Raw genomic sequence first — 26,880 nt, forward strand, 5'->3', positions numbered from 1 at the left:
ATATGAAGAACCTAATTTAACCTAGTTCTTGACCTCAAAACCATACCTTTCCTTCTGGCTCTTCTTGGAATTTCTCTCAATACCTGAGACCTCCTCTCTCTAGAACATTCAACTACCTCAAAGGCCTTCTTAACTGGAATATCAATATTCAAGGTCCATTCCCTTCTCCCACCACTGAGTTCCCATTTGGGACCTCCATTTTGCAGAGGGGTCCAGGCCAGCCTTTATTCTTCTCCAGGTTCTCCTCCTGACTTCCCAACTTCAAAACCCTGCCCTCACTCAGGGACTTTCATCACCCTACCTGTTTTTGTGTGACTTCTTCCCCTATTAGGACATAAACACCTTGAGAGCAGGGACTGGTTTTTCTTTCTGCTTGTGTTTGTATCCCCAGTGCTTAGCACAGTGTTTGACATATATTAAACATTTAATAAATGTTTGTTTCCTCCTTTCCTTACTTCAGCCTACCTACACTATATGAAGATAATGCTTACTATCTGGACCAAATTAGGAATCCTCTAGATTCTATATGTAAGAGAATTATGGGATATGCAATTTCATATTCCAAAATTAGAATATACTTCAGGTAATAAGGAGAATAGCAAATACATAATTTATCAATGTATCTGAGGTTATAAGCTAAAAGAAATATAAACATTATATGGTAAACAGATCATATATGTTCTAAGATTTCTACTGCATTTTGTACTTATTTTTCACTTTTGTACTTATGACTCTGGCTCAAAAAGTTTTACACATTTGAGCCTCCTTTTACTGATGGCTGTGAAGCAGCTAGGAAATACAATAGTAAGTAGATGAAAATGTTTGAGAGCTTTCCTTGGAATTTTCACAAGTGTGGAATTCACATCTCTTTTCAGAATGATTTAGTTATTAGTGCCTAGTGCCTGGTGTCTGGTTAGTTTTTATTCCCTCAGCTATCTACTATAATCTCATTTGATATTTGATGTTTATAGGATTTGGGTAAAGTGCTCATAACCTTTTGAAATTAGTGCACTTAAAAAGAATAGAATAATCAGGTGCATTTAAAAATAAGACAATATGATCAAATCACCTTAAGTAAATATATAATTTAGTATACCTTCCTCTCCAAGTAAAAAAAACACATCTTGCAATTTTATATTATTAAATTAATCTCCAAAACTACTTGTTATAATTATCTAATCCCTAAAAATACAGAATGACACAATATTCAATAAGTTATATGAAAAATTGAATGTTATTTAAAGTTGCATTTTTACTTCACATATAAATATACATGCATTAAGCATTTTCATTTTTTTCAAGAAAGATCTATACTACAACCACACAAAATCATTTACAAGAATGCTTAGTGCTTAAGGTTATTAACCTTAAGAGAGTCTAGCAATATTTAGATGAAGTCAGAATTAAGAATTTTGGTACTTTTTAAGTATATGCAAAAATATCAACACAGATATCTATCTACAAATACATCATATATACATGGACACACATACATTCTTTTACACATATATATGTATGTATCTTTAAAAGTGCTTCATGCATATTAATAACATTCACAGATGATTGCTGTGCTATATAATAGGTTAGTATTAGTAATAAATATACACAAGTCAGCAATTGTCCTTTACTCCCCACGGGCCATAAGTCTGTCCAATTAAGATTTTACTTTCTATATAGTTTCAGTGTCTGATTTTTTGAATAGAGCCTGCAAGTTATTTTATGAAGAAAATTATTTCTTTGTTTAAAACATAAGCTACCCACTTGAGGGTACACTCACTCATTTAACTTACTCCTGAAGGAATCAGTTTATGTCATAATTTTTGGTTATTTTTGCCTATTTTGCTAAAACAGAAAAAATATTCTAGCTTTGTTTTTGTCATGCATCTACCTAGATGGTTCCAAAATTCCCTCATCTATACTATAAGAGACTGACATTCTGAAAATTAAGAGACATCAGTTTTTGTCCCACTTGAGATACCTGTTCCCTTATTTCCTTCATTTTTTCCAATCTCTTGAGTTTTGTTGCATATTCTTGAACTTCTTTTAGTCCAATATCTGTGCAGAGGCGAACTAAGAAGCGTAGACCTAAATTGTATTAAAAAAATGTTTAATAAAGCATTTTATATAGTACATTTGAAAACACAAAGTTATTTAATCAGTAGTATTCTAATAGTACTTTTTCCTTTTACAATGTACTTGCAACATATGGAAGTAGATATATTAGCCAATGATCTAAGGGATACAAGCAAGAGAATATGTATAGGCCAGTACAACCCATCATTAATACCAGAAGAAAACAACAAAAAAAAGTAGGTCCTTGAGAGTGTATTAGGAATCATTGCTTCATATGGACAGACCACTTTCACTTTTTCTAAGCATTCAAATAAAGAAGGAAAATGACAGATTTTGATTATTCTACTTCTGAAATTGCAAAAATTATCTTTCCTATGCCTAGAAGATTTTGGCATAGTATGATATTCTCAGTACCAAAAACTACTTTGCCATTGTATTTTCTAAAATTTTCTAATTTAAAAATGTGATTATTAAAAAATTGAGAAAATTCTAAACCTGAAAAAAGATTCAAACTTGTAAAAACTATATTTAAAAAACTATCATAATTTTCTCGTTATACCTCTGTAGCATGACATTTGTGAAGATTCAGTGAATACTAGCATTTTAATTATGGCACTGAATTAGATTAGGCACAATATAAAATATCTATTATACAATGCCTGGATAATGGTATAGGATTCAAAAGTATATTTTCATCAAATTTAAGCAGTTATTTTGATTTTCTAAGCCCATATAACTCAATTCTACTTTTCAAAAGCAAAAATAAAATTTAAAATCTCTTACAAACATATACAGTTCAAGTGCTATTTTAATTAAAGTAACTTTTAAAATCTAATTTGATGTGAATATCAACAAATCATAAATATAAATTATTTTCAAAACTTTTAAAGACTTCATTATAAAGTTAAAGACATGTATGTTGTGTTTAAAAAAAAACTATAAAATATTTTCAGTTTTAATAATTAATAATGCATTCAGTTTCAACAATCACTACTAAACCTCCAGAAAAGTCTGGACAATGTTACATTTCTTATAAGTTGACTAAGTTGGCAAAAACCAAACAAAGGCTGTACTTAGGACTAGAGATTTAGACAAAACTTTGAAATTTAACCCAATATGCCATAAAACAAATCATATTTGTTTACTATATATGAAAATTAAGTAGTAAATTTTAATCTACATATTATTCAGTTACATAATAATGTGTATCTGTGCAGTCAATTTTTCTTAGCTCTACAAGCTCCCATAAAATACATGTCTACTCCAAATTAAACTCTGGGTATAAGCCAAATGGTATTCACACATGTAATTGCTATGTTTGATTGTATACATATAATCTAATAAATATTTTAGCAAGTGCAATGTATGCAATAGAAATGAATATATGAAAATCTATATTTTGAAAGCTACAATATATATCACTTACATTCAACATTTTCTGGAAATTTTCTGTGAATCTCCTTATAAGTATCTAAAGCTTTTTGGTAGTTACCTGTAAATAAATAAACATCAAAGTATTTAGTTTCAGCCATGAACAAGTCTTGTATGATCTTAATTCCAATACAACATATTGTAATTTTTAACAATCTGATGTGAAAGTTTCTCATTTATCATAAGCAAAAGTGCTTTGAGTAAAAAAAAAGTCTGAAAAACCAAATTTTGAAAAAAAAAACACTATAGTACTACTTTAATATTTCAATGGCTCTGTACCCTCATTCCTTGTACCACTGAAGACCGAGATTCTTCCGTGCCTTTTAATCTTGGAAGATCCTTCTCCATGATAACTTATGAATATGCCTCAAAAGCTACTCTAAGAATATGAAAGAAAGGTCTTCCTCTATAGGTTTTTTTCTACATTTGGGGCCAATACAGGGCTTAGAAAGTTCGTCTACTACCTCACATGACTGGCCCATTTGTTTTATCAGGGCATACATTTCCCAAATGATCTATCTCATACGAATTCTTGAAAATACCTTGTCTTTGGAAACATGCTGTGGCCTATTTCAGTTAAGTTCATGTTATGTTTTAAAAACTGTACTAGGAGCTGGTGATACAGATTAATAAGGAAATTATTTCTTACCCTCAATATTACATTCTGTTGGAGGGGATGTGGGAACAATAATACATTTTTGAGCGTTGTGAAATGACGTAACTATTCTGGAAAGCAATTTGGAACTATGCCTAAAGAACTATAAAACACTACATATCCTTTGATCTAGCAGTGTCTCTACTGGCTCTATATCCCAGAGAGATAATAAAAAAAGAAAAGGACCCATATGTGCAAAAATATTTGTAAGAGCTTTTTTTGTAGTGGCAAGGAACCTGAATTGGAATGGATGCCCATCAGTTGGAGAATGGCTGAATAAGATATGGTTTATGAATGTTATGGAATATTATTGTTCTATAAGAAATGATGAACAGGCTAATTTCAGAAAACCCTGGAAAGGTTATATGAATTGATGCTGAGTGAAGTGAGTGGAACCAGAACACTATACACAGGAACAAGAAGTTTACATGATGATTAACTGTGATGAAGTTGGTTCTTCTCAACAACGTGGCGATTTACGGCAATTCCAATAGACTTGGGATGGAAAATGCTATCCACATCCAGAGACAGAACCATGGAGAATGAATGTGAATCAAAGGTGAAAATTTCACTTTTTTTTTCTTTCTTGTATTTTTTTCTTCTTTTGGTCTGATTTTTCTTGCACATCATGATAAATATGGAAATATGTTTTAAAGGATTGCACATATTTAATCTATATCAGATTGCTTGCTGTCTTGGGAAAGGGGGAATGTAATGAGAAAAATCTGAAATAGAGAGTCTTACAAAAACGAAGGGTGAAAACTATCTTTACATGAATTTGGAAAAATAAAATGCTATTTTTTAAAAAAAGAAGCTTATAGACAACTCTAAGATACCACTATACACCTGTCAGACTGGCTAGAATGACAGGGAAAAATAATGCAGAATGTTGGAGGGGATGTGGGAAAACAGCGACACTGATACATTGTTGGTGGAATTGTGAATACCCAGCCATTCTGGAGAGCAATTTGGAGCTATGCTCAAAAAGTTATAAAACTGTGCACATCCTTTGCTCCAGCAGTGTTTCTACTGGGCTTATGTCCCAAAGAGATCTTAAAGAAGGGAAAGGGACCTGTATGTTCAAGAATGTTTGTGGCAGCCCTGTTTGTAGTGGCCAGAAACTGGAAACTGAGAGAATGGCTGAATAAACTGTGGTATGTGAATATTATGGAATATTATTGTTCGGTAAGAAACGACCAACAAGATGATTTCAGAAAGGCCTAGAGAGACTTACACGAACTGATGCTGAGTGAAATAAGCAGGACCAGGAGACCATTATATACTTCAACAACAATACGATATGATGATCAATTCTGATGGACCTGGCCATCTTCAGCAATGAGATGAATCAAATCAGTTCTAATGGAGCAGTAATGAACTGAACCAGTTACACCCAGCAAAAGAATTCTGGGAGTTGACTAAGAATCATACATTGAATTCCCCATCCCTATATTTTTGCTTGCCTGCATTTTTGATTTCCTTTACAGGCTAACTATACAATATTTTGGAGTCCGATTCTTTTTGTACAGCAAAATAATGGTTTGGACATGTATACTTATTTTGTATTTAATTTATCCTCTAATATATTGGAACAAAAGGTTTGGCAATTATGAATGCTGTAAAATTACCCATGTATATAACTTGTAAATAAAAAACTAATAATTAATAATAATAATTTATTAAAAAGCTAATTATTTAAATAATTTATTATTTTAAAAATCTAGGAAAGGGTAAAAAAAATTTTTTTTTTAAAAAAGAAGCAGCTTATATTGTATAAAGGGAGGAAACAAGTGTATATATGAGTATATTTAAGTCCAGGGTAATTTAAAGAGCAATGCACTATGCTTTTCTGCATGTTTCATTCTTTGTGATATTTTAACATGTGCAGCCATACAGCAGCACTATGAATGTGCCTGTATCTAGCCAGATACAGGAAGCAGCTCAGAACTGCTATAAACACTCTGCAACTGCAAGGTCCTAAGCACAAGAGTCTGTTCTCATTCTCTCAGTTACAGGATCTTACCCCACAATATACTACATTTGAATTAGGAAGGGACCAGAGAGGCCCTCTACTCAACTCCCTACGTTTATTGATGAGGAAACTAAGGCCCAGGGAGGCTAAATGCTCAAGGTTACTAAGATAGGAAGCATCGGAGTCAATTGGAGACCTTGTCCTCTTACTCTACATTAGTGTTGTCAAACTCAATGGAAATTAATTCCTGAGGGTGTATGTTGATTTAGAAAACTACAAATTAACATCATCTATATTGACTGTACTTTTTGTAATTTGTGAAACATTTTCCAATTACTTTTTAATCTGATTCAGGCAACTCTGAAGAATGAATTTGATACCTCTGGTATACAGCCTTCCCATGCTGCTGCTCCACATCCAACTCCTTGTCAATCTTCAGAGACTATTTCAACATATATGTGCTAATGTACTAACTGATATTTCAAATGCATAACAATGTGTATAAAAATAATTTTTTATTCATTTTCTACTTCTACGAGAGATTGCTAAGTCAATCATGAATCTCACTAAGTAGGTTTTATCACATTCAGGGACTTGAGAAAATTAGCATATTCTTTAGCTCTAACTCCTATGATCTACTGGAACTCAGGCTGGCTTTGACAGGCATATTCTGCTCCACCAAGTTGATAATGTGAAAAATTGCTGTGAAAAACTGGCATAGGAACAGGCTTTTAATATTTTTATAGCTTTTGATTCCTAAAAGCATACACACATTATTATTTTTTTTTTTTGGAGGGGGGGGGGAGGAAGGCTAGGCCAATTTTGTGCAACCAGAAAGGAATTTGGAACTTGAAACCATACAGCAAATGTCCTACACCATCATAAAGTAGCAAAAAGTAACTGTGAATTCATGTTTCCAGTTTTTCTTAGTTATTTTAATTGATAAAAATTCTCCACAGTAATTGTTTTTTTCACATAATCCCCGTATCTTGAATTCTCTCCCTCATCTTTTACCTCCTGACTTCACTAGCTGCCTTCAAGACTCTGCTAAAATTCTACATTCTTTAAGAAACTTTTCTCCAAAACAGTTTATGCTAGTACTTCCCTTCTGTGGATTAGCTTCATTTTATCCTGCATGTAATTTGTTTGTACACAGCTCTGTGTTGTCTGGTTCATTAGATTGCAAGCTTCTTGAGAACAGAAACCATTTTCCCCCCTTTCTTTGTGTCTCCAATACTTGGCATAATGCCTGGTATACAGTAGATGCTTAATAAGAACTTGTTGAATGATTACACACACACACAAACACACCATTCCACCTCTCATGGATATGCATTTATCAGTATTTATTAAAATATATTTGCACAAACCAGTGTTAAAAAAATTTTTAGTGTTATACTGTGCTATAGATATAAGAATGAGAATATCAAAACCAATCTTTATTGATTAATGATTATTCCAATATAAGCATTTTTCAGAATTTGTTTTGGAATTGTTAAAGACTGAAGAAATTTCTCTTTCAGATTAGTCCCAAGATATTAGATTAGGATAATTTTGAAATTCTTTCTACATATTTTCATTTTTTTTGCTGAGGCAATTGGGATTAAGTGAGTTGCCCAAGGTCACCCAGTTTGGAAGCATTAAATGTCTGAGGCCAGATTTAAACTCAGGTCCTCCTCACTTCAGGGCTGGTGTTCTATCTATGGTACCACCTAGTTGCCCCTTCTACATATTTTTAAAAGAATAAGGGAGAATGAAGACTGTCTGCTTTTATACCTAGACTGATTTTATTCTTTACCTCCTCAACTCTTTGAATACCTAATTTCCTTCAAAGGTAGTCACCTATATATAATGTTTATATTTTATCTTTCTAATCCCAAAAATTACTTGATAATTACATTGCATAAATATTCTATTTGCCTATCTGTGCACATATTGTTTTCCTTTTCAGTAGAATGTAAACTCCTTGAGAGGAGGGACAATTTCATTTTAATTTTTGTGTCTCAAATATTCAACATAGTACTTGACACACAACACATACTTAATAAATTCTTATTGAATTTAACTGAATTGAAATGAATGGGTCTTTTACAACTTGTTTTTATGTGTCAAGACATATTTATACATATTTATATTCCCCTATTTATGTCTGACACATAAAAAACAAGTGTAAGTTAGATTAAGCACATTTTTAAAAGTACATCCTAATTTTTAAAATGAGCAGGGGTAGGGTTTTTTTTGAATACTTACCACTTCTCCTATAGCAACTAGCTACCATTAGCTGCCATTTCACTTGAGTAGGCCTACAAGAGAATAAAACATTATATTATAGGTATTAAAAAAATTAAAAATAATCTGTGAAATCCATGGATAAGTCTATTCATGAAACATTTATTACATGGCATTTTCCAAAGCTCCAGATTGCTTGTAATATAAAACAAAAAAAGTATCCTTCGCCTCAATCAATTAAGAAGCAACATATTAAGTACTTTCTTTGTGCTCAGGTAAGTGCTAAAGATTCAAAAACAATTATGTAACAATCCCCAGAAAGATGTGAGGAGTGAAAGAAAAGGAATGACCAATTTTTCAAGTAATTTTGACTGAGAAAGGGAGAAGAAATAAAGGATAATAACTTGAGGTGTTATTTGAGTTAAGTGATGATTTTTAAAAAGGAAATCTAGACTTATTGGTACCTGTTGGCAAGTAGATGGTTGATGAGGAAAGAGTTAACATTAAAGAGAGAGGAAAAATGATGATGATGGGGGCAATCCTTCATATGAGACTGGATGAGATGGGATCAAAAATACAAGTAGAGAGTTTTTCTTTGTTGAGGGGAAGGGTCATATCTTCAAAAGAATAAGTAAAAGAAGAAATGGAGAATGTTAAGAGGTTTTAGGCTGTAGACTAGGCAACTCATGGCTACTGGTCTCCATGTTCTCAATAAAAGATGAAGAAAGATCTTTTGCTGGGAGGATCAGGGTAGGAGTGGTATGGAAGGTTTGAAGAGAGAAAAGACGTTCTACAATTGCCAATATGGGGAATGCGATGGAGGATTAATTTGGAAATAGTAAAAGGATTGCCTTCCTTGCAGTGAAGACTTAGTTGAAAATAGACTTAAAAACCTAAAATCAGCATGGTCATATGACTTTTCCCAAAACAGCAGCATGAGAACATTTGTGGAACAAGCAGGCGTTGGCTATGATCTGGGTATGGGAATTGGTCAAGGCTTTAGTGGTAAGAGGGGAAAAGAATAGGGTACTGAATTGCTTAACAACTTGATGAGGATTGGGCAGGGAGGAAAGTGAAGGTAGAGAAGGGGTGATAGCTTATGAGGCTGCTGAAAGAGGGATGAATAAGAGATTGAATTTGAGGCAAAGGAAGACACAGAATGAGATATTATGGTTGGATATAGGAATTTCAGAAATCTTGATCATGTGGTAGGGATGATGAGAACAAGAGTGTTATATGAATACATTCCCTATACATTCCTGAGATGGAGTATAGGAATAGGTCATGGGAGGTGATGAATCTGAGGAACAAAGATGAGGTGGAATAGTGGACAGAGTGCTGCACAACACTGGCAGATCACTTAACCTGCAAAAAAAAGTAGACATCAGAGCAGCTTTAAGTTTCGTATCTAAGGATAAAATACATCAATTCCCTAAAGTTGGTAAAGTAGCCTAGTGAGAACAGAACAAATATTGATGAACTAAGGACATGTAAGAAGTCAGGTAGATATAGAAGTCAGCAGTTAGGAGGGTCCAAGATAGGAAGATCTGTTTACATAAACATAATTCCTGCTTGTTGACTGATTTATGTTTGTTTATATCTGTACTGGGACATGACGAGAATATGCTGTCAATTAAAAGGTAATTGAGCTGATAGTTTTATCTTGTTTTAAGAAAAAATGAAATCTGGTCAATAAATCAATTAAATATCACTAAAGAGGTGAAAAGGCATAGCTGATATGCAATGAAGTATAGCTGTGAGACACATGTATCCAAGAAGCCCAAAGTCTAAGAAACACCTTTTAAGCAAATATGAGGATGGGAAATATTCTGAAGTATCCTATGGGTGATATTGGTGTTTCTGCCCATATGGACACCTAGATAAGCATAAGGTATAAATCAGTTTCTGACCTAGAAAAGATGGAGGTTGGAAAATGTGAGCTATTCAATACATTTCTCAGGGAAAATGAAGTGCTCCTTGAAAGAGTGAAAAATAATTTAAAGAAAGAAAAAAAAAGATGTGAAAATAAAGATGGAAATCTTGATGTGCTTTTACATTTCCTGTTTACATATGCTTTAATGACAGTGGAAGTTAAAGGGAACAAGTTGTAACCTCACTAAGAGGAATTAAGTGACCTGGAGAAGTACAACTGTACTAGGGTTGCTACAGTGTGAATTTTTTAAAAATAAACAATTTCTTTAGTTATTATTTGATATATTTTTCTGAAATGATACTTAGGTCTAGGATTACTGGAATCTTATACAGGCAGTCTATTAAGCACTTTATATATCAGGCACTCTACTAAGCACTGGAGATAAAAAGAAAGGTAAAGAACAATGTTTAGGTACATATTTGTTGATTAATTGAATAAGCAACAATTAAAAGATAAATCTTGAAAAACTTTTGGTTTAATAATCCCTTCAGAAAATTCTATCATGAGATGATAAGATTTTAATTAATAAACATCTAACATTTTTTTCTACCACAATGGTAACTAAGCAAAAAAAAAAAAAAAAAAAAAAAAAAAAAAAAAAGAGAGAGAGAGAGAAAGAGAGAAATAACAATCATTACTTACTGAATAAGAGCAGCTCTTTCAAAATACTTAATGGCTTTTTCACAAAACTGGGTGTCAATGTAATAGGCTCCAAGCCACTCAATAACCTCAATGTTAGAAGGGAAATACCTATATGACTGACAAAACATGAAAGGTAAAAAGAATATAATTTTAATGATAAATAACATACTTCTTTTAGTTCTCAAATATCTTACTCATTTAAGTTACTAATTCTCCAGATGCCAGAAATCTGTAACATATGAATGAATGAAAGCAGTGTATTTATATACTAATTCATAAAGCACATTCTGCAAGTTTGCGAATTGCAAAACTAGTTTTTAAAAGAATTAAGTGAAGTGAAGCTAACAGATTTTCAATTATATGTTACTTTAATGCAATGAGTTTTCCTATTATATAAGAACAACAGAATATGCAATCCAAATATAAAATGTTACTTTTAATGGAATAAAAAGAACAGTAAGTGATAAACAAGATGGGAAACTTATAATCATGCTTTAAGACAAAAATGAATTTGTCCTGTGAATTATGCTTTCTTATTAAAATTTGTAAACAAAATTCTAATATATAAGAAATCAAGTTACTTTTGAAATGTACTTTAAATATTTCTTAAATTTACTAATTATGCCTTCTTTCTGACTTTATTCCTGTGAGTTCTATAAAATACCTTTAAATACCAGTAAAAAAAGTACAGTTACCTCATAATAATATTGGAAAGCTTGGGATTTATCACCTTCATTATCATATAGTTCTCCTAGTTTAGATAAAGCACGAGAATCAGTTGGAACCACACTGATCAACTGCATCAACCACTCAATAGACTGGTTAGGATCTTCCATTATTTCATATCTTCAACAATTTTAGTTAAGGATAATAAGTACTTGGTAATTCAAAGACCTAAATTCAATTAATGACCATACTATAACAGCAACTTTTTAGAAAATATATTATAAGAAATCTGCTCCCTTCTTTAACAACATTTTTCCTGATTCCCTTCAATCAATAAATTGCTTTTATTTCCCCCCTCATATAAACTAAGCATTCTTATGTTATTCTCATCTGTTTTTTCCCATTTAGCTTTTCAAGTGGGTAGAGACCATGTTTTTTAATTCTTCTGTATATTCTCAGAGTTTGTAATGATATACATGGCATAAAATGGGCACTTAATATGAATTTCATTTTTATGCAATATGCCTTCACAAGACAAAAATATTAGAAAATAGTGTCCTGTACTTTCATAATCACAGATTTTTCATTAAATGCCAAATTTAGAATGAAAAAGAAAAATTACTTTAAACAATCCTAAATGGTACCCTGAATTTCTAAGTAGCTAATTATAGTGATTATGAACTGACCACTAAAGACCTACAAATTGTGTAAACAAAGAAAGAAAACAAAATCATTGGGAAAAGATATGCAAAGGAAAACAAGAATCACATATTCTAAACAGATTTTTAAAAAACTATAGTAAGACAGATAATTTTTAATGGTACCTTACAACTGTGAATATCTTATTTTTATATCTAAATATTTATACAAAATTTATGGCACCTCAGATTTGGGTAAACTTACATGAATCCTGTATCCTTGTATAAGTTTATTGTATTACTGCCTTTTAAATTAAAGAGGCAGATTTAAAATGCTATTCTAAATAGCTTAAAAGGATTAAGATCAAACATGTGAAGAAAATTCTTTAAAAAAAACTTAAGTTATAGACAAAATTCACATGAGAACAGGGACTGTGATGCTTTTATTTTTATCCATTAGGGTGACTAACATAATGTATTGCACATAGTAGGTATTTAATAAATATTTGATGAATTACTGAATAAATTTAATTCTTAAGGTTTTTCTTATATGTCCTCATCTTTTGAGAAAAAACTAAAGGGAAACTTTAACATTTAGCTATTAGGGAATAGTTTAAATCAGTTATCACAAGAGCTTAAAATATACTGCCCAAATTCAATCTTTATGATAATAATTTTAGCATTCATATAACACTAAAAAGTTATTATTTCAGTTGCTAAATAATATCTCAGAAACTGTGAAAAGTAATTTGTATAATAAAATGTCTGTCTTATTTATTTCAAGGAAACTAGTTTTATCTCAAAGAGTATCTGCCCTAATGCTTTTTCAACCTGTCTTTTAAAAACGACAACTATCTTGTATGTATAATTATCACTCATTTCATCATACCATTAATTCAGAAAAATACTTTTTGAATTAAGCACCTCCCTTAATTTTCTTACATAAGATACACATTTGCTATTTGGTAAAGAACTTGGGCACTGTTTCGTAGGATTGCATGAAGTTTCAGGAAACAATCCAAAGCTTCATCTAGGCGGTTTAGCTTCTTATATGTTAAGCCTAAAAATAAAAAAGCAAAAAAGTAAATGATAATTTGTTCAAAACAGACAACTCACAATTGTAATTAGCTTGTTCAAAATAGTCAACTTCTAAATATATACACTCACACATGAACATGCAAATGTGCATGTGTGTCTGTGTATAAGCTTGATGGTACAGTGGATAAAGTGCTGGGCCCTGGAGTCAGGAAGAACTGAGTTTAAATCCAGCCTCAGACACTTATTAGTTGTGTGATCCTGGGCAAGCAACTTAACTCCATTTCCTCAGTTTCCCCATCTATAAAACAACTGAACAACAGTCAAAGCCTGCCAGAGTACACCAGCAAGGAATGGCATAAACTTCTTAGCTCCAGGTGCAGGACTGTGCAATGCAGGATACAGAGAAGGAGCTAAAGCAAAAACTTAAATCAAGCCACCAGGAGACTGAACCAAAATCTAGAAATGTCTTCAAAGAGTAGATCTATTGCATTCATGAGTTAGTAGGACCTGAATGCACCACCTAAAAGTATTGGGGACTGGGAAAAGAGAAACTGAGGTTGGAAAAGAGGAAACAGGAGGAAAACACAGAAGAGCCTATCACCATAAGTCTAAGTAGTCTCAAGGGGGAAAAAAAACCCAAAACCTAGCCCTAAGAACTATAAGAATATCCCAAAGAAATAAAGCAAGATATGAAAAATATAATGGCAAATTAAGTCAGAGCATAGGAGGACATAATGGCAAGAAGAATATCTAAAGCTAAACTTTACCCAAGAAATGGACTACAGAGAATCAAAATGGGCTAAATAGATTCCAAAACCCAACAAATAAAACAAAACCGAAAAAAGGAAAAATAAGGTATAAACTATTAAAAATAATTAAAAATAAACTAGAAAAAAGTAAGTAACCAAGGAAAGGTAATCTAAGAATTACTGAACTACTTGAAAAGCGTTAACTTTTATGATTTTTTAAAAATATGGTCTCTAGATATTCCTTCTTTCTTTCCTTCCTTCCTTCCCCTCCCCCCTCCTTTCATGAAGCTTGGCAGATACTGCTATAAAGGAAAGAAGATCTTAGAATATGATATTCCAGAAGATAAAATGTAAATGCCTGTAACTAAAACAATTTAAACCTAGAAAATTAAGTATAATACTATGTGGGGGGAAATGGACCTTTAAAAGAATAGAGGATTTTCAATCATTCCTCATTAAAAGACCAAAGCTGTGTATAAATTCTCAAAGAGGCAAGAGAAACCTAGAAAGATACTGGAAGAGGCTATACAATGAACTACTGATATTGATGATACTGATACAAGAAGAAACAAACGTCCCTTCAGAACACTAACATTAAAAATTAAGACAAACAAAAAGCCTAGAGATATTTCTGTTCTGCTTTTGTAGTCTTAAGAGGAGTAAGATAATGGAGGGAAGAGAGAATATACTAAGGAGGAAAGATATTAGAAGGGGAACATACTATTTCATATAAGTTGAAAGAACAGGCATTATGTGAACTGGAAAAAAGGGGGGACGAATATATCGACACACACATTTACAAACACAAAGAGTTTGGTGTAAAAATATATTAGACCTATAAAAAACAAGAGGAAGAGGAAATAGGATAAGATGGGATATAGAAAGGCATACCAAATGTATACCAATTAACAGAAGTGAGATAAAAGAGAGGGAAAAGGTGGTATAGGATAAAGTGAAGTACAGAAGACTGTGTAGATTAAGGGGAATGGAATAATGTATGCAGATTAATGTGAAGTGGGATAAAAAGGGAGGGAAATGGTGGAGGGCCGAAAGGGAGGAATCCTTGGGGCAGGGATGAGGGGGTGGCTTGTGGGAGATTAAATAATAGCAAGGGAAATTAATGGGTAGAAATAAAGAAGAATTAGCAGGAATATGAAACAAGTGATATATACAAACAATAATAGTGATTAAGAGTTGAATTTATTAGAATTAATTAGAATTTATTAGGGATAATAATCATCTATCTCAGACAAAGTCAAAGTTTTAAAAAATTCCATCAAGAAAGAAATCTAAATTAAATAACTTTGTTAAAAGTAGTGAATGGCCCAAATATTCTAGAAAGCATCTTGGAACTTTGCCCCCCAAATCACTAAATTATACATATCCTTTGATCTTGTGATGCCACTCACTACTAGCCCTATGCCAAAAAGAGATGACATAAAGAGGTATACAAAAATACTTAAAGCAGCTCTTTTTCTACAGCAAAGAAATCAAAACAAGGGGGATGTCCATCAGTTGGGAGAAGAGAGAACAAATGATGGAACATGAATATAACAGAATATTATTATGCCATAAGAAATTATGATGGACGGTTTCAGAGAAATCTGGAAGATTTGAGTAAAACCAGGGAAAAAACTTATACAACAATAATGTTGTTAAGAAAAACAACTTTGAAAGTTTTAAGACTTCTGGTCAATATAATGACTACAATTCAATGCCTGATGAAGAAACATGCTCCCCACTTCCTGAGACAGATAATGGATTTGAGGCACAGACTGAAATGTACATTTTCAAACATGGCCAGTGTGGGTATTGTTTTGTTTGACCATGTATAGTTGTTACAAGGATAGCTTTTTCTGTAAAAGGACAAGAGAAAGAAGTGGGCTGCTCCCTTTAAAAAGAAAGAAGAGAGAGGAAGGAAGGAAGGAAAGAGGCATAGAGGCTTTTTTTTTTAATGTACAAAAGAGAGTGGAAGGAAGACCAAAAGTAAACACAATCAGGACAACTTGGAAAATTATTTATCAAATTTATTATATGCTTAAAAGAAAAAGCAAGCTCTGTGTAAAAGAGATTAGTAGTTTAATTGCAACTCTTTTTCTTTTCTTCTTTGTACATGGACATGTTTATCTTACTTGGTCTCTGTTAGTCTAAAGCAAACAAACAAAAAGAGCCTTAAAATAATATATAAAAATGTTTCTCTTGGTATTAGGGTAAAGATACATTTAAAATGAATTCTCTCTGATGTTCACATTATAGTTCAGATTCAACCTTCAGTCCCAGTCCTAAAATTCTAGGTAACAGCAGGGCTCTTTATCTTAGTAAAGTAATTGTAATTCTCAGGCTCTTGTAGTGTCTCATCAGAAAAGGCCTTTGTGGTTCCCTCAGGATTCTATAGTCAAGAAGTGTCAAACCCCAGACCACCCAACTAAATTGCAACCACATTAAAATAAAACTGGGAAATATCTAACAAATAAAAATATAATGGAATAAAAACAATGTTAATTTATTTTGTAACTCAACATGTAGTCTACAAAGGATTGGTTTCTATTTGAGTTTGACACCATTATTCTAGCCTTCCTTACTCAGATAGTCTGATTAAGAGTTTTCTCCTTGTTATACTTACCAATATTATAAAGTGCTTCAGTACAAGAGGAGTCATTTCTCAGAGCTTCCTTATAAAATTCTGCTGCTTTTTCATAATCTCCATTTGCAAAAACAGTATTTCCCTTATTAGTGAGAGCTGAGGGATTGTATCTGTCCGAGTTCACAGCTAAATCTGCATAACTATTGGCTTGTGTAAATTCATTCTCCTAGATAAAATATAAAGAATATATAATTTTAGGGTAGCGAGGTGGCGCAGTGGATAGAGCACCAGCCCTGAAGTAAGGAGGACCTGAGTTCAAATTTGATCTCAGACATTTAACACTTCCTAGCTGTGTGACCCTGGGCAAGCCCCTTAACCCCAATTGCCTCAGCACACACACAAAAAGGAATATACAATTTTAATTTTCACAAAAAGCTAAATTTATCCTTTTCAGATATACTAATATCTATTACCATGACATTTAAATTTATTATTCTTAATAATTTTATTTCACAAAGATATCAATTTTTAGCCTTAATTAGAATCCACCAATATTAAAAAAACAAACAAAATCCCACAACTTCCCTTGGAATTAATTCACCTATGCTTTTATGCTTTTACCCTTAAAAATCTAATTCCAGTTCTTTCTGTGAATCTCTTCCTAAGCACTCTCGGCTATAGCAACTTATCACAGGAAAATAAATTTCAGAATGAAGCTACCTGAGAAGTTGTCTAATTCAACCCATTCATTTTACAAACAAGAGAAAAAACATTCAGGGAGGTTAAACCACTTGCCTAAGGCCACAAAAGTAATTAATTGTTAAGAGGTATTTGAATCCACTTATTCTGATTCCAAAGTCAATTCACTTTCCCCTATGACATAGTGCTTCCTCAATTCTCCTTTAACTATGGGTATCTTACTCTCATTTGATACTTATCATATACTAGTTTGTACCAAATTAATCTTTTTATGAATGTGTCCTAACTCTCAAACTAGACTGTGTAACCTATTTAACATGTAACTTACATTCTCAGTATTCCTAATATTTTGTTAGTGATGATAATACTACATATACAAAAGTATTTTTGTTTACCTGTGATTAACCTGACCCCTCTCTGAATCTCAATTAATTTATATCTTTTATAATTCTTTATAGAAGCATTCTCTTGTAGGACAGAAAGGTATAAGTTTAGCAATATAAAAAATACCACACAGCCCTTTTTGTAGTGGCTAAAAACTGGAAACTGAATGGATGTCCATCAGTTGGAGAATGGCTGAATAAATTGTGGTATATGAAAATTATGGAATATTACTGTTCTGTAAGAAATGACCAACAGGATAATTTCAGAAAGGCCTGGAGAGACTTACACGAACTGATGCTGAGTGAAATGAGCAGGACCAGGAGATCATTATATACTTCAACAACAGTACTATATGATGACCAGTTCTAATGGACATGGCCATCCTCAGCAAGGAGATCAACCAAATCATTTCCAATGGAGCAGTAATGAACTGAACCAGCTACGCCCAGAGAAAGAACTCTGGGAGATGACTAAAAACCATTACATTGAATTCCCAATCCCTATATTTATGCCCACCTGCATTTTTGATTTCCTTCACAAGCTAATTGTACAATATTTCAGAGTCTGATTCTTTTTCTACAGCAAAATAACGTTTTGGTCAGGTATACTTATTGTGTATCTAATTTATATTTTAATATATTTAACATCTACTGGTCATCCTGCCATCTAGGGGAGGGGGTGGGAGGGTAAGAGGTGAAAAATTGGAACAAGAGGTTTGGCAATTGTTAATGCTGTAAAGTTACCCATGTATATATCCTGTAAATAAAGGGCTATTAAATAAAAAAAAAAAATTAACTATGAAAAAAAAATACCACAATCAATCTGTGGAAACATACTAAAAAAAAAAAACAAACCCTCATTTTTAGTGGAATTAAAAATATTAAGAAATCATATTTCTCTGGGCTTAAAAAAATAAAACTAATCTTTACAGTTTAAAGGTGAAATTGTAGAAGATAAAAAGCCTTTCATAATAAATGGATTAAACTTAAACCTTAACAAAGAATTTGTCATAGCCTTCCTACTTCATAAGTAATTTGTGCTATATACACATATAATAGTCTTCAGATTGATTCCCTTAGAAACTATGGACTACTGTTGGAAAGGACTGATTTCTCCTCAAAAAAAAAAAAAAAAAAAAAAAAAAAAAAGACTCCAGAACACTTAAAGGTACAAGAAGGAACCGAGTAGTGACTGTTCTTGGGGAATGTTAATTCTACATTATATTTTAACACAACACAACTTCTCCTCATTCAAGATTCTTATAAATGCTACCTCAAATTGTCTTGGGGTAGAATAATATTGGATAGCATGGGAGATCTATTTTTGGAACTAAACCAAAAATAGCTTGGATATTAATGTGAAACTAAATAAATTTATTTCTCACAAATTTATGCCTAAAACACAAGATATAGTATTAACACTTTTCCTTGACAATTCATAGTTAATTATAAAAGAAAAACTTACCAAGTAATAAAGGAATGAAAGGTTAGTTGCAGCTGCACTTTTAACTCGACTGTCTTTTTTTTCAAACATTTTTAAAGTTTCTACCGCCTAGAAGTAAAGCATTTGAAAGATATGTATAAGGCCATATTAGAATTATTTCTTAAAAAAAAAAATCAATACTCAGATATTGGTAAAATAATTTAAAAATATAAATGATGAATTATTAATAGTATACAATGTTACAGCATCATAGGAAATGATAAATACAGACGTATGGGAAGATTCATCTGAACTAAGTCAAAGTAAAGAGAACCAGGAAAATAAACAACATACATGAGTACAACACTATTAAGGGGAAAGATTATTTCACAACAGCAAAAATCCATTCATTTTGGACTTTGTAATTATGATGATGAAACTTGCCCATTAAGAATTCTGCCTTCTTGGGGCAGCTAGTTGGTGCAATGGATAGAGCACCAGCCCTGAAGTCAGGATGGACCCGAGTTCAAATATGATCTCAGACACTTAACACTGCCTAGCTGTATGATCCTGGGCAAGTCATTTAACTCCAATTGCCTCAGAAAAAAAAAAAAAAGACTTAAAGAATTCTGCCTTCTTGGCAGAAGTGTGGACTGGCCAACTTGGAATACAATAAGACAATTCCACCTAAGATTGTTATCTTTTTTGGCAGCCACAATATATCACTGATTCCTATAAAACCTGTAATCAGCTAAAATCACCAAGTTGATGTCTAGCTATCTCCCTTCTCTTCCTGTCACTTATCCATAATAAATTTTACTTTGTTAAATTTAGCCCATCATTCTTGCCTGAATGAGTAAGTTATAAAACTCATAGATTTAGATTTGGAGATTTTAGAAGTCACATAGTCCAAGTACCTTGGCTTATAGATAAGGAAACAAGTCTGAAAAGGTAACTTGCCTGAGGTCTCATAGCTATTAAGGAATAGTGTCAAAATTTGAATCCAGGTCCTTTTACTACAAATCTACACTCAACAGTATGATAAAGCAGCTAGTCTAAAATTTGGCTTATCTGTCCCAAGAAGAAAAGACTTAGAAGGTCCATGATATGAGGGGCTGTCAAGTGGAAGAATGGTTGAAGTTATTCTCTTTGGGAAAGAGCCAACAGGATGCAAGAAGTTAAGAAATAGATTTGGACTATTTAAAGAGAACAATTTCCTAACACTTAAAAATTATCCCAAAATGCCTCAGAACATAGATCTTCCAACCAAAACTAGATGATTATCAAATGACTTACTGAATGGAGAGAGTTAGAGATTCAGATTTAAGAGATCTGGATTTGAATTTCATTGCAGAAAGTTACTAAGTATGAGTATGGGCAAAATAAGTAATTGCTAAGAAGCATTTTTATAAGTAAAGATGAAATTAAATTTATAAATTTCTGTAGATGGTTTACTTAGAAAATTATAGGATGTGTGTAGCCTCTTTGGTTCTGCTATTTTGATGAATTGATATTATGAATGTAGGTACTTACTTGCTCTACCAATAGTGCCCATTCAGTCCTTCTTATCATATAAAATTCTTGTTCATGGTTATGTACAAATCCTCCACTGAAGATCTAGCCAATACCCTGGAAGTTATTTCCGGGTCTTTGAATGTTTTGTGGCTAACAATGCAATCCAAAGTGTAAATTTGTTATCTTTATCTCTCTAGTCCAAAGTTATTCCTTATTGAAGAAATAATTGATTAGGCTGCCATATACTAGTTTGAGGTCCTGATATGTTTTTTAGTCACTAAAATGTTGTGGGAGAAGAAGGGCAAAAAGGTATCCTATGAGAAATGGTATTTGTGCTGAGCTTTGAATGAAATTATAAATGTCCAGTCCTAATCATTCTCTTGAACTCTAACCCTAACCACACCTAACTCTAATCTTGACGCTACCCTAGTCTGCTAAATTTTTTTTCTCCTGATCTTTCCTTTCAGTCTCCCTCTTTTTCACTGTGAAACATTTTAAATTCTCACTACAATCTCTAATCTTCTTTATAATCATTTTTTTCCTCAGCCCATCACATTTTCTCTGGCTTAATTTAAATTAATCATGAATACTGACAAACTAGAAAATTTAAATTAGTAAAGAACAAAATACGATTCTATATGAATGAATATGTATATGAAACTGTTAACTTGTTATTTATTTTAAGTAAATGTATTTTAAATTTAATATCCTTGTAACCAAACCAAATCAGACTAAAAAAAACAAAAATAAAACAAAACAAAAAAACCAAACATGCACATTTGCCCTTTAAAGAAAAAGGGATTATACTTTTGCCCACCTGCATTTTTGATTTCCTTCACAAGCTAAATGTACAATATTTCAGAGTCTGATTCTTTTTGTGCAGCAAAATAACGGTTTGGTCATGTATACTTATTGTGTATCTAATTTATATTTTAATATATTTAACATCTACTGGTCATCCTGCCATCTGGGGGAGGGAGTGGGGAGTAAGAAGTGAAAAATTGGAACAAGAGGTTTGGCAATTGTTAATGCTGTAAAGTTAGCCTTACATAGAACCTGTAAATAAAAGGCTATTAAATTAAAAAAGAAAAAGAAAAAGAAAAAGAAAAAGGGATTACAGTTTTAGTATTTTGGGGCGAAAAAGTTTCCTATACCAGTTTTTTGCATATAATTGTAATACAAGTGTTCAAATCTAGGCTATCAAGAAATAAAATTTAAATAAAAAGAATAAATTCCTCTTGCTATTTTAATAAAACTGAAGAAAATATATGCAGCAGGTAGCTGTGAAATGTTGAAAATCATAGTCCTTAGTGGTGATTGAAAGGGACTAAGAAGAAGCAATCCTAATTCTACCAATTCTAATTCTACTAATTCTACTCTGGGATGAGGTACTCTTCATCTTTTTTTTCCTCCTCCTCTAATATCATTACTACAGTACCTAAGAAGACATAGTATTGACCTTATAGTAGAAATTATTCATTAACCAAGGTTTGATTTGTAGCTATATTTTTATTTATTCCAAGGAAATGAAGATAAAAAATATATTTAATGACATGCCAAATGTGGGATTCTCGTAATCAAACTTTAATGAGAAATGGTGAACAGGTATCTAGAATGGTAAGTAGATACTGGGAACTAGGAATTGTGGAAGAGATAGAGGAGGCAGATAGGGAAAAAATCATTCTGACGGTAAAACAGAGTGGAAATCTTGGTACTGGCACATATATTTTCAAAGAGAATTCAGATAATTTCTTCATCTATAAAACAAGAGATTACACTAGGGGGCCTCTAAGATCCCTCCCATCTCCAAATCTATGAACCATATGATTCATTCATTAATCAAATGAATATTGAAAGCAGTAGAATGTCCTTATGTTCTAATATTTTACTATATAAGAGAGTAATCGTATTCATAATGAAAACTCAATTGTGTACTATAAATGTAGTCATTAGAAATAATTATAAGGGGCGGCTATAGGTGTAGTGGATAGAATTCAAATACAGCCTCAGATACTTAAGACTTACTACCTGGACAAATCACTTAACCCCAATTGCCTCACCAAAAAACAAATAAAAAGCAAAAGTAATGTGGTTTTAGAATGCAGCACCAGAACCAGGACAGGCAGACCTACATTAGGTGAATAACTATGGCTGAGTCACATATCCTCATGGGCCTTTCTTCACTAATAAAGATGGAAAATCATACCCATTGTACCTATCCCACAGGTGTTTTCTTTTTCCTTAAGAATAAAATGAAACTTAAAATGCTTTGCAAACTTTGCAAATTTAAAGTGTTAGCGTCAGATATTATAAGCAACATCAGCAATTGACAGGACTCAAATAAGAGGCCTCCTAAACATACAGACAAAATCAAAAACAACAGTGGAATGTGTGGCAATCTCATAATGTGAGGGATATTTATCAATTATTAGTTTAAAATTTCCCCTATTCGTGCGTCTCACATTATTTTAAATCACAGTTGAGGCATATAGTCCAAAAGCTTTAAATGTTTGTCAAACTAAAAGGAAGAACTTATGATTCTGTGGACGCTTTGTTTTCCTAGAATAACTTCTTTGCTGCTGAATCTTTCTTACTTCCTTATGTAGAATAGAGAAACCTTCTGTGGAAAGCCATGGAATCTCTCCAACTTACCTCACAAACATTCCTGACTCATGTTGCTCATGCTGTAGTTGCTACCTCACAGACTCCACATACAATTACCCAACTGTTAAAATGTGAAAGCCTTAGCTCTCTGTATCTCTCAACTTTATAAGCTTTATTTTACTTTGACTGTAGGTTGAAATACATAATTTTTCATTTTTAGTACTCTTTTATAATGAATATATAATTGTTTTACTTAAAGATATGTAGTATGTGAGTTATGAATTATAATATGTTATAGTTATAATAATATAATATAATACTAAAATCTAAAGGTAAGAATGTAAACAAATAGTAATGCGGTACTTAAAGTTATGATACTTATAACTAACTGCAAAACTAAATGACAAATGGTATAGCAGTGGTATGTTATACTATAAGCAAGTCATTCCTGGAAATTTTCTAAAGCAAATCAGATAAGTAAAACTCACCATTTACCAATGATACCTTGTAATTCAGTTTTTCTACATAGTACATATAATCATAACATAAGCATTCATTTTGAAATAAAATACATCTTGTCTTAAAAAAACAAGTACACTATAAATCTAAAAACTCATTTAAAGTCAATAATATAAGAGCAATTATTTAAAATAAATTATCTTAGTAAAATGATACTATATTATAAAGATAAGTCTATAGTAATACAGAACTTTAAAAAAGAAAATGACTTAAAAATAATGGAAACATAATTTGGCACATGTAATGAGGATTCTAAGGAGCAGCTAAGTATTCGGGATTCGGAATTCTGAATTCAGAAAGATTCAGCTTCCCAAGTTCAAATCTAGCCTCAGACACTTACAAGCTGTGTGACAAATCACTTAACCTTGTTTGCCTCAGTTTCCTCATCTGTAAAATGAGCTGGAGAAGAAGATAACAAACTCCAATATCTCTGCCAAGAAAATCCTAAAGGGGTGAGGGGTTCACGAAGAGTCAGACAACTGAAAAATGACTGAACAACAACAACAAACACAGATTCTACACAACAAACTACTCTAAAAAGACTAAAGCTAATGGAAAGAACACTGTCAGTTTTTTGGCTCAGGTTTTGATCTTCCATAAAGGGACATTTTTATAATGATTCTTTAGGTGTCCAATGAATACTCATTTACAAAATATTATTTTAAGTCCTTTAAAATAAAATGCCATTTTAATTGGCTAAAGTTTGAGAAATAGAAAATAAAATAAAAGCTTAAAATAAAGCTCTCAAAGGATAATTATCATCTAATCTGAATATTGTTTCTTTTTACCATTATAAGCATAGCTTACAATGCTGCCTTTTACATATGTGTTGCTTGTTTATATTCTCTATTTCAATTTTTACCCCTAGAATTATATAATTCTTTCTTTAACATTCAATGTGTGACTTGTTACTAATAGCCAGTGACAACCTCAACAATTCATTTAATCCTTCAGTAGTCTGGTTTCAGACAAAAGCATTTTTTCCTATTTCTCAGAAAGAGGCACAAATAATTATGGCAAAAAACTTTGCTCCTGAGACTGAAGCATCTTCTTTCTGAGTATGGAAGTAAACACAGCAGAAAACATGTTTTATCCTCTCTATACTAACGCTGATCATTAAATAATCATTATAAGCCAACTGTATATATAGGATCTTGATTATTTTAAACTTAACAGTGTTCCTTTCAAACCTACATTTTATTATACCTACCTCTTCATACTTACAGGACATAAACAAAAAGCAAGAGACAAATAAAAGCAGCAATGTTGAAGAGAAAGTGAAAATGATAATTGAAAAGCACAATTAAAATTGTTAACATCAAGACATTGATAATGTAAATAGATATTTTAGTTAAGAATGGCATCAGATCTCATGCTGATATAAGCAAATCCCCCAAAATAAGGAAAAATATGATACATTATCTTTTCAACAGTTAAATTTTAAACATTTCTTGGAGGAAAATATTATTTATTAATAAAATATTATAAAGTTCTATTGTCATCAAAAGTTTTTTTATCTTTGTCAACCAAGGTAACAGTTCTCAAACGTTTTTGCCTATATACTATGTCAGAGGGATACACAATCCCAACAAATCTCCTAACTCAAGTGTTATAGAAAAAAATATCTCAACAGAAACAGTCAAAATTGTTTTTTGTTATATTAATAAAATAATGCTCAAATGACATATGTGAATGTACAAAAAAAGTTTTAATGTAATTAAAATATAAAACAATGCTGATATTATTCAATAACATATTTAATAACAATATATTGTTCCATGCCCCAAACAAAAACATAAGCATTGCCTTATTGAAAATGTAATACTTAAAAAGCAACCCACAGACCAATCATTTGAGAACTGCTTTTCTTATAAGGAAGTAAACCATGAAAACAAAGTTAAGGAACTTGGAATTCTTCCACTAGTTTTAATTTTTTGATAAAATTTAAAGCAACACATACAGCAAAAAAAACATCCTTCATGATATGAAATCCTTGTTTTAAGATGAGAAATGGGTATAAATTTAAAACAAAGTGTTAAACAACATTATGATTTTTGAATCGCACTTTTTAATTAATGTAAAAGCAAAATATCCTATTTTTAAATGTATGAAATAGCATTTATTCTATGTAATACTCCATGCAAGCAAAGTATCTTTTGCTAATATTACAAAAACTTACTTGGTTGAAGTCCTTTTGCCTCAAGTAGGTAATTGCTTTATTTATTTCCAGATCATTTGCAAGTTCTACATACTGAGAAGCTTTCACTACTTCAACGCACCTATAATGGAAAAGTTTAAAGAGATATATATTTGCTACACCACTTTTTTGGCCTTATTGTTTCTAAAATAATTTTCAAAAACCTCTTTCGCAAGGTTTTTGAAAGTTGACTCAAATGTATTATGTTCTAGTAGAAGGAGTATTTGATTTGGAGTCAGAGGAGCCGTTTACACTCCATCAATTAATAAAGATTTATTATCCTCTATTAATCCTGTGTAAATTACTTGGTAAATACTAATTCTGATATTTCATTTTGTGACAATAAAGGTCATGCTTAGGTGTTCCTACTAACAATCAGGCTGACTTGAAACATCTGATCTTGGTGAGATGAAACCAGATTGAGCTGGTTTCCCATCTTTAGGTAGTTGTCTGTTGGCTGAGTACTAAATTTTGTGCCATAAGTGTGTGTTTCATTACATTTTTGTGGTATTTTAAATTCTGTTGCTTTGGATATAACTGAGGAAATGTGCAAAAGCTATAGTGCTCAAAAAGCATACTTCTCTGACTTAAATACACTGCAACAACCACTGGCATGGGTAAGTCAAGTATTTCAGGTATCATTCAAGCCTATGATGTGACAGGATCAGGTGCACCAAAATACAAAGGGAAGTGCAAGAACTCAAATTCCTTAAGGGAAGGGAGCTGTCTCATTTTTATTTTTGGATAACTTGAAGACAAGGAACACAACTTTTTTTTTTTTTTTTTTTTTTTAAAAACATTCTGCACAGGGAACTCTAAGTATTTGCTAACTGATTTAAACAGGCTAAAACTTTGACTACTAAGAAACCATTACTTATCAAGCTAATCTTAACCAGATGGAAAGATGGTACAGCATAGCCACAGAAACCT

The 26,880-nt window shown here is 32.0% G+C and overlaps 1 protein-coding gene across 8 annotated transcripts in view; it reads right to left on the bottom strand.

Annotated features, from left to right (window-relative positions):
- The window catches only part of IFT88 (intraflagellar transport 88), a 111,103-nt gene that overhangs the window by 41,145 nt on the left and 43,078 nt on the right, over positions 1-26,880 (bottom strand). For all 8 annotated transcript variants that reach the window (XR_004233150.1, XM_031960817.1, XM_031960820.1 and 5 more), the window contains 9 exons: positions 25,933-26,032; positions 19,158-19,244; positions 16,650-16,836; positions 13,191-13,299; positions 11,631-11,781; positions 10,936-11,051; positions 8,382-8,434; positions 3,500-3,565; positions 1,979-2,085 (listed from right to left, as the gene is read on the bottom strand). Coding sequence is in view for 7 of the 8 variants with exons in the window: in XM_031960817.1 (XP_031816677.1) it covers positions 1,979-2,085; positions 3,500-3,565; positions 8,382-8,434; positions 10,936-11,051; positions 11,631-11,781; positions 13,191-13,299; positions 16,650-16,836; positions 19,158-19,244; positions 25,933-26,032 (976 nt within the window). In the remaining variant the exon portion in view is untranslated. The remainder of the gene's footprint in view (positions 1-1,978; positions 2,086-3,499; positions 3,566-8,381; positions 8,435-10,935; positions 11,052-11,630; positions 11,782-13,190; positions 13,300-16,649; positions 16,837-19,157; positions 19,245-25,932; positions 26,033-26,880) is intronic.

The sequence above is a fragment of the Sarcophilus harrisii genome, chromosome 3, assembly GCF_902635505.1.
Source record: "Sarcophilus harrisii chromosome 3, mSarHar1.11, whole genome shotgun sequence".
Lineage (NCBI taxonomy): Eukaryota > Metazoa > Chordata > Mammalia > Dasyuromorphia > Dasyuridae > Sarcophilus > Sarcophilus harrisii.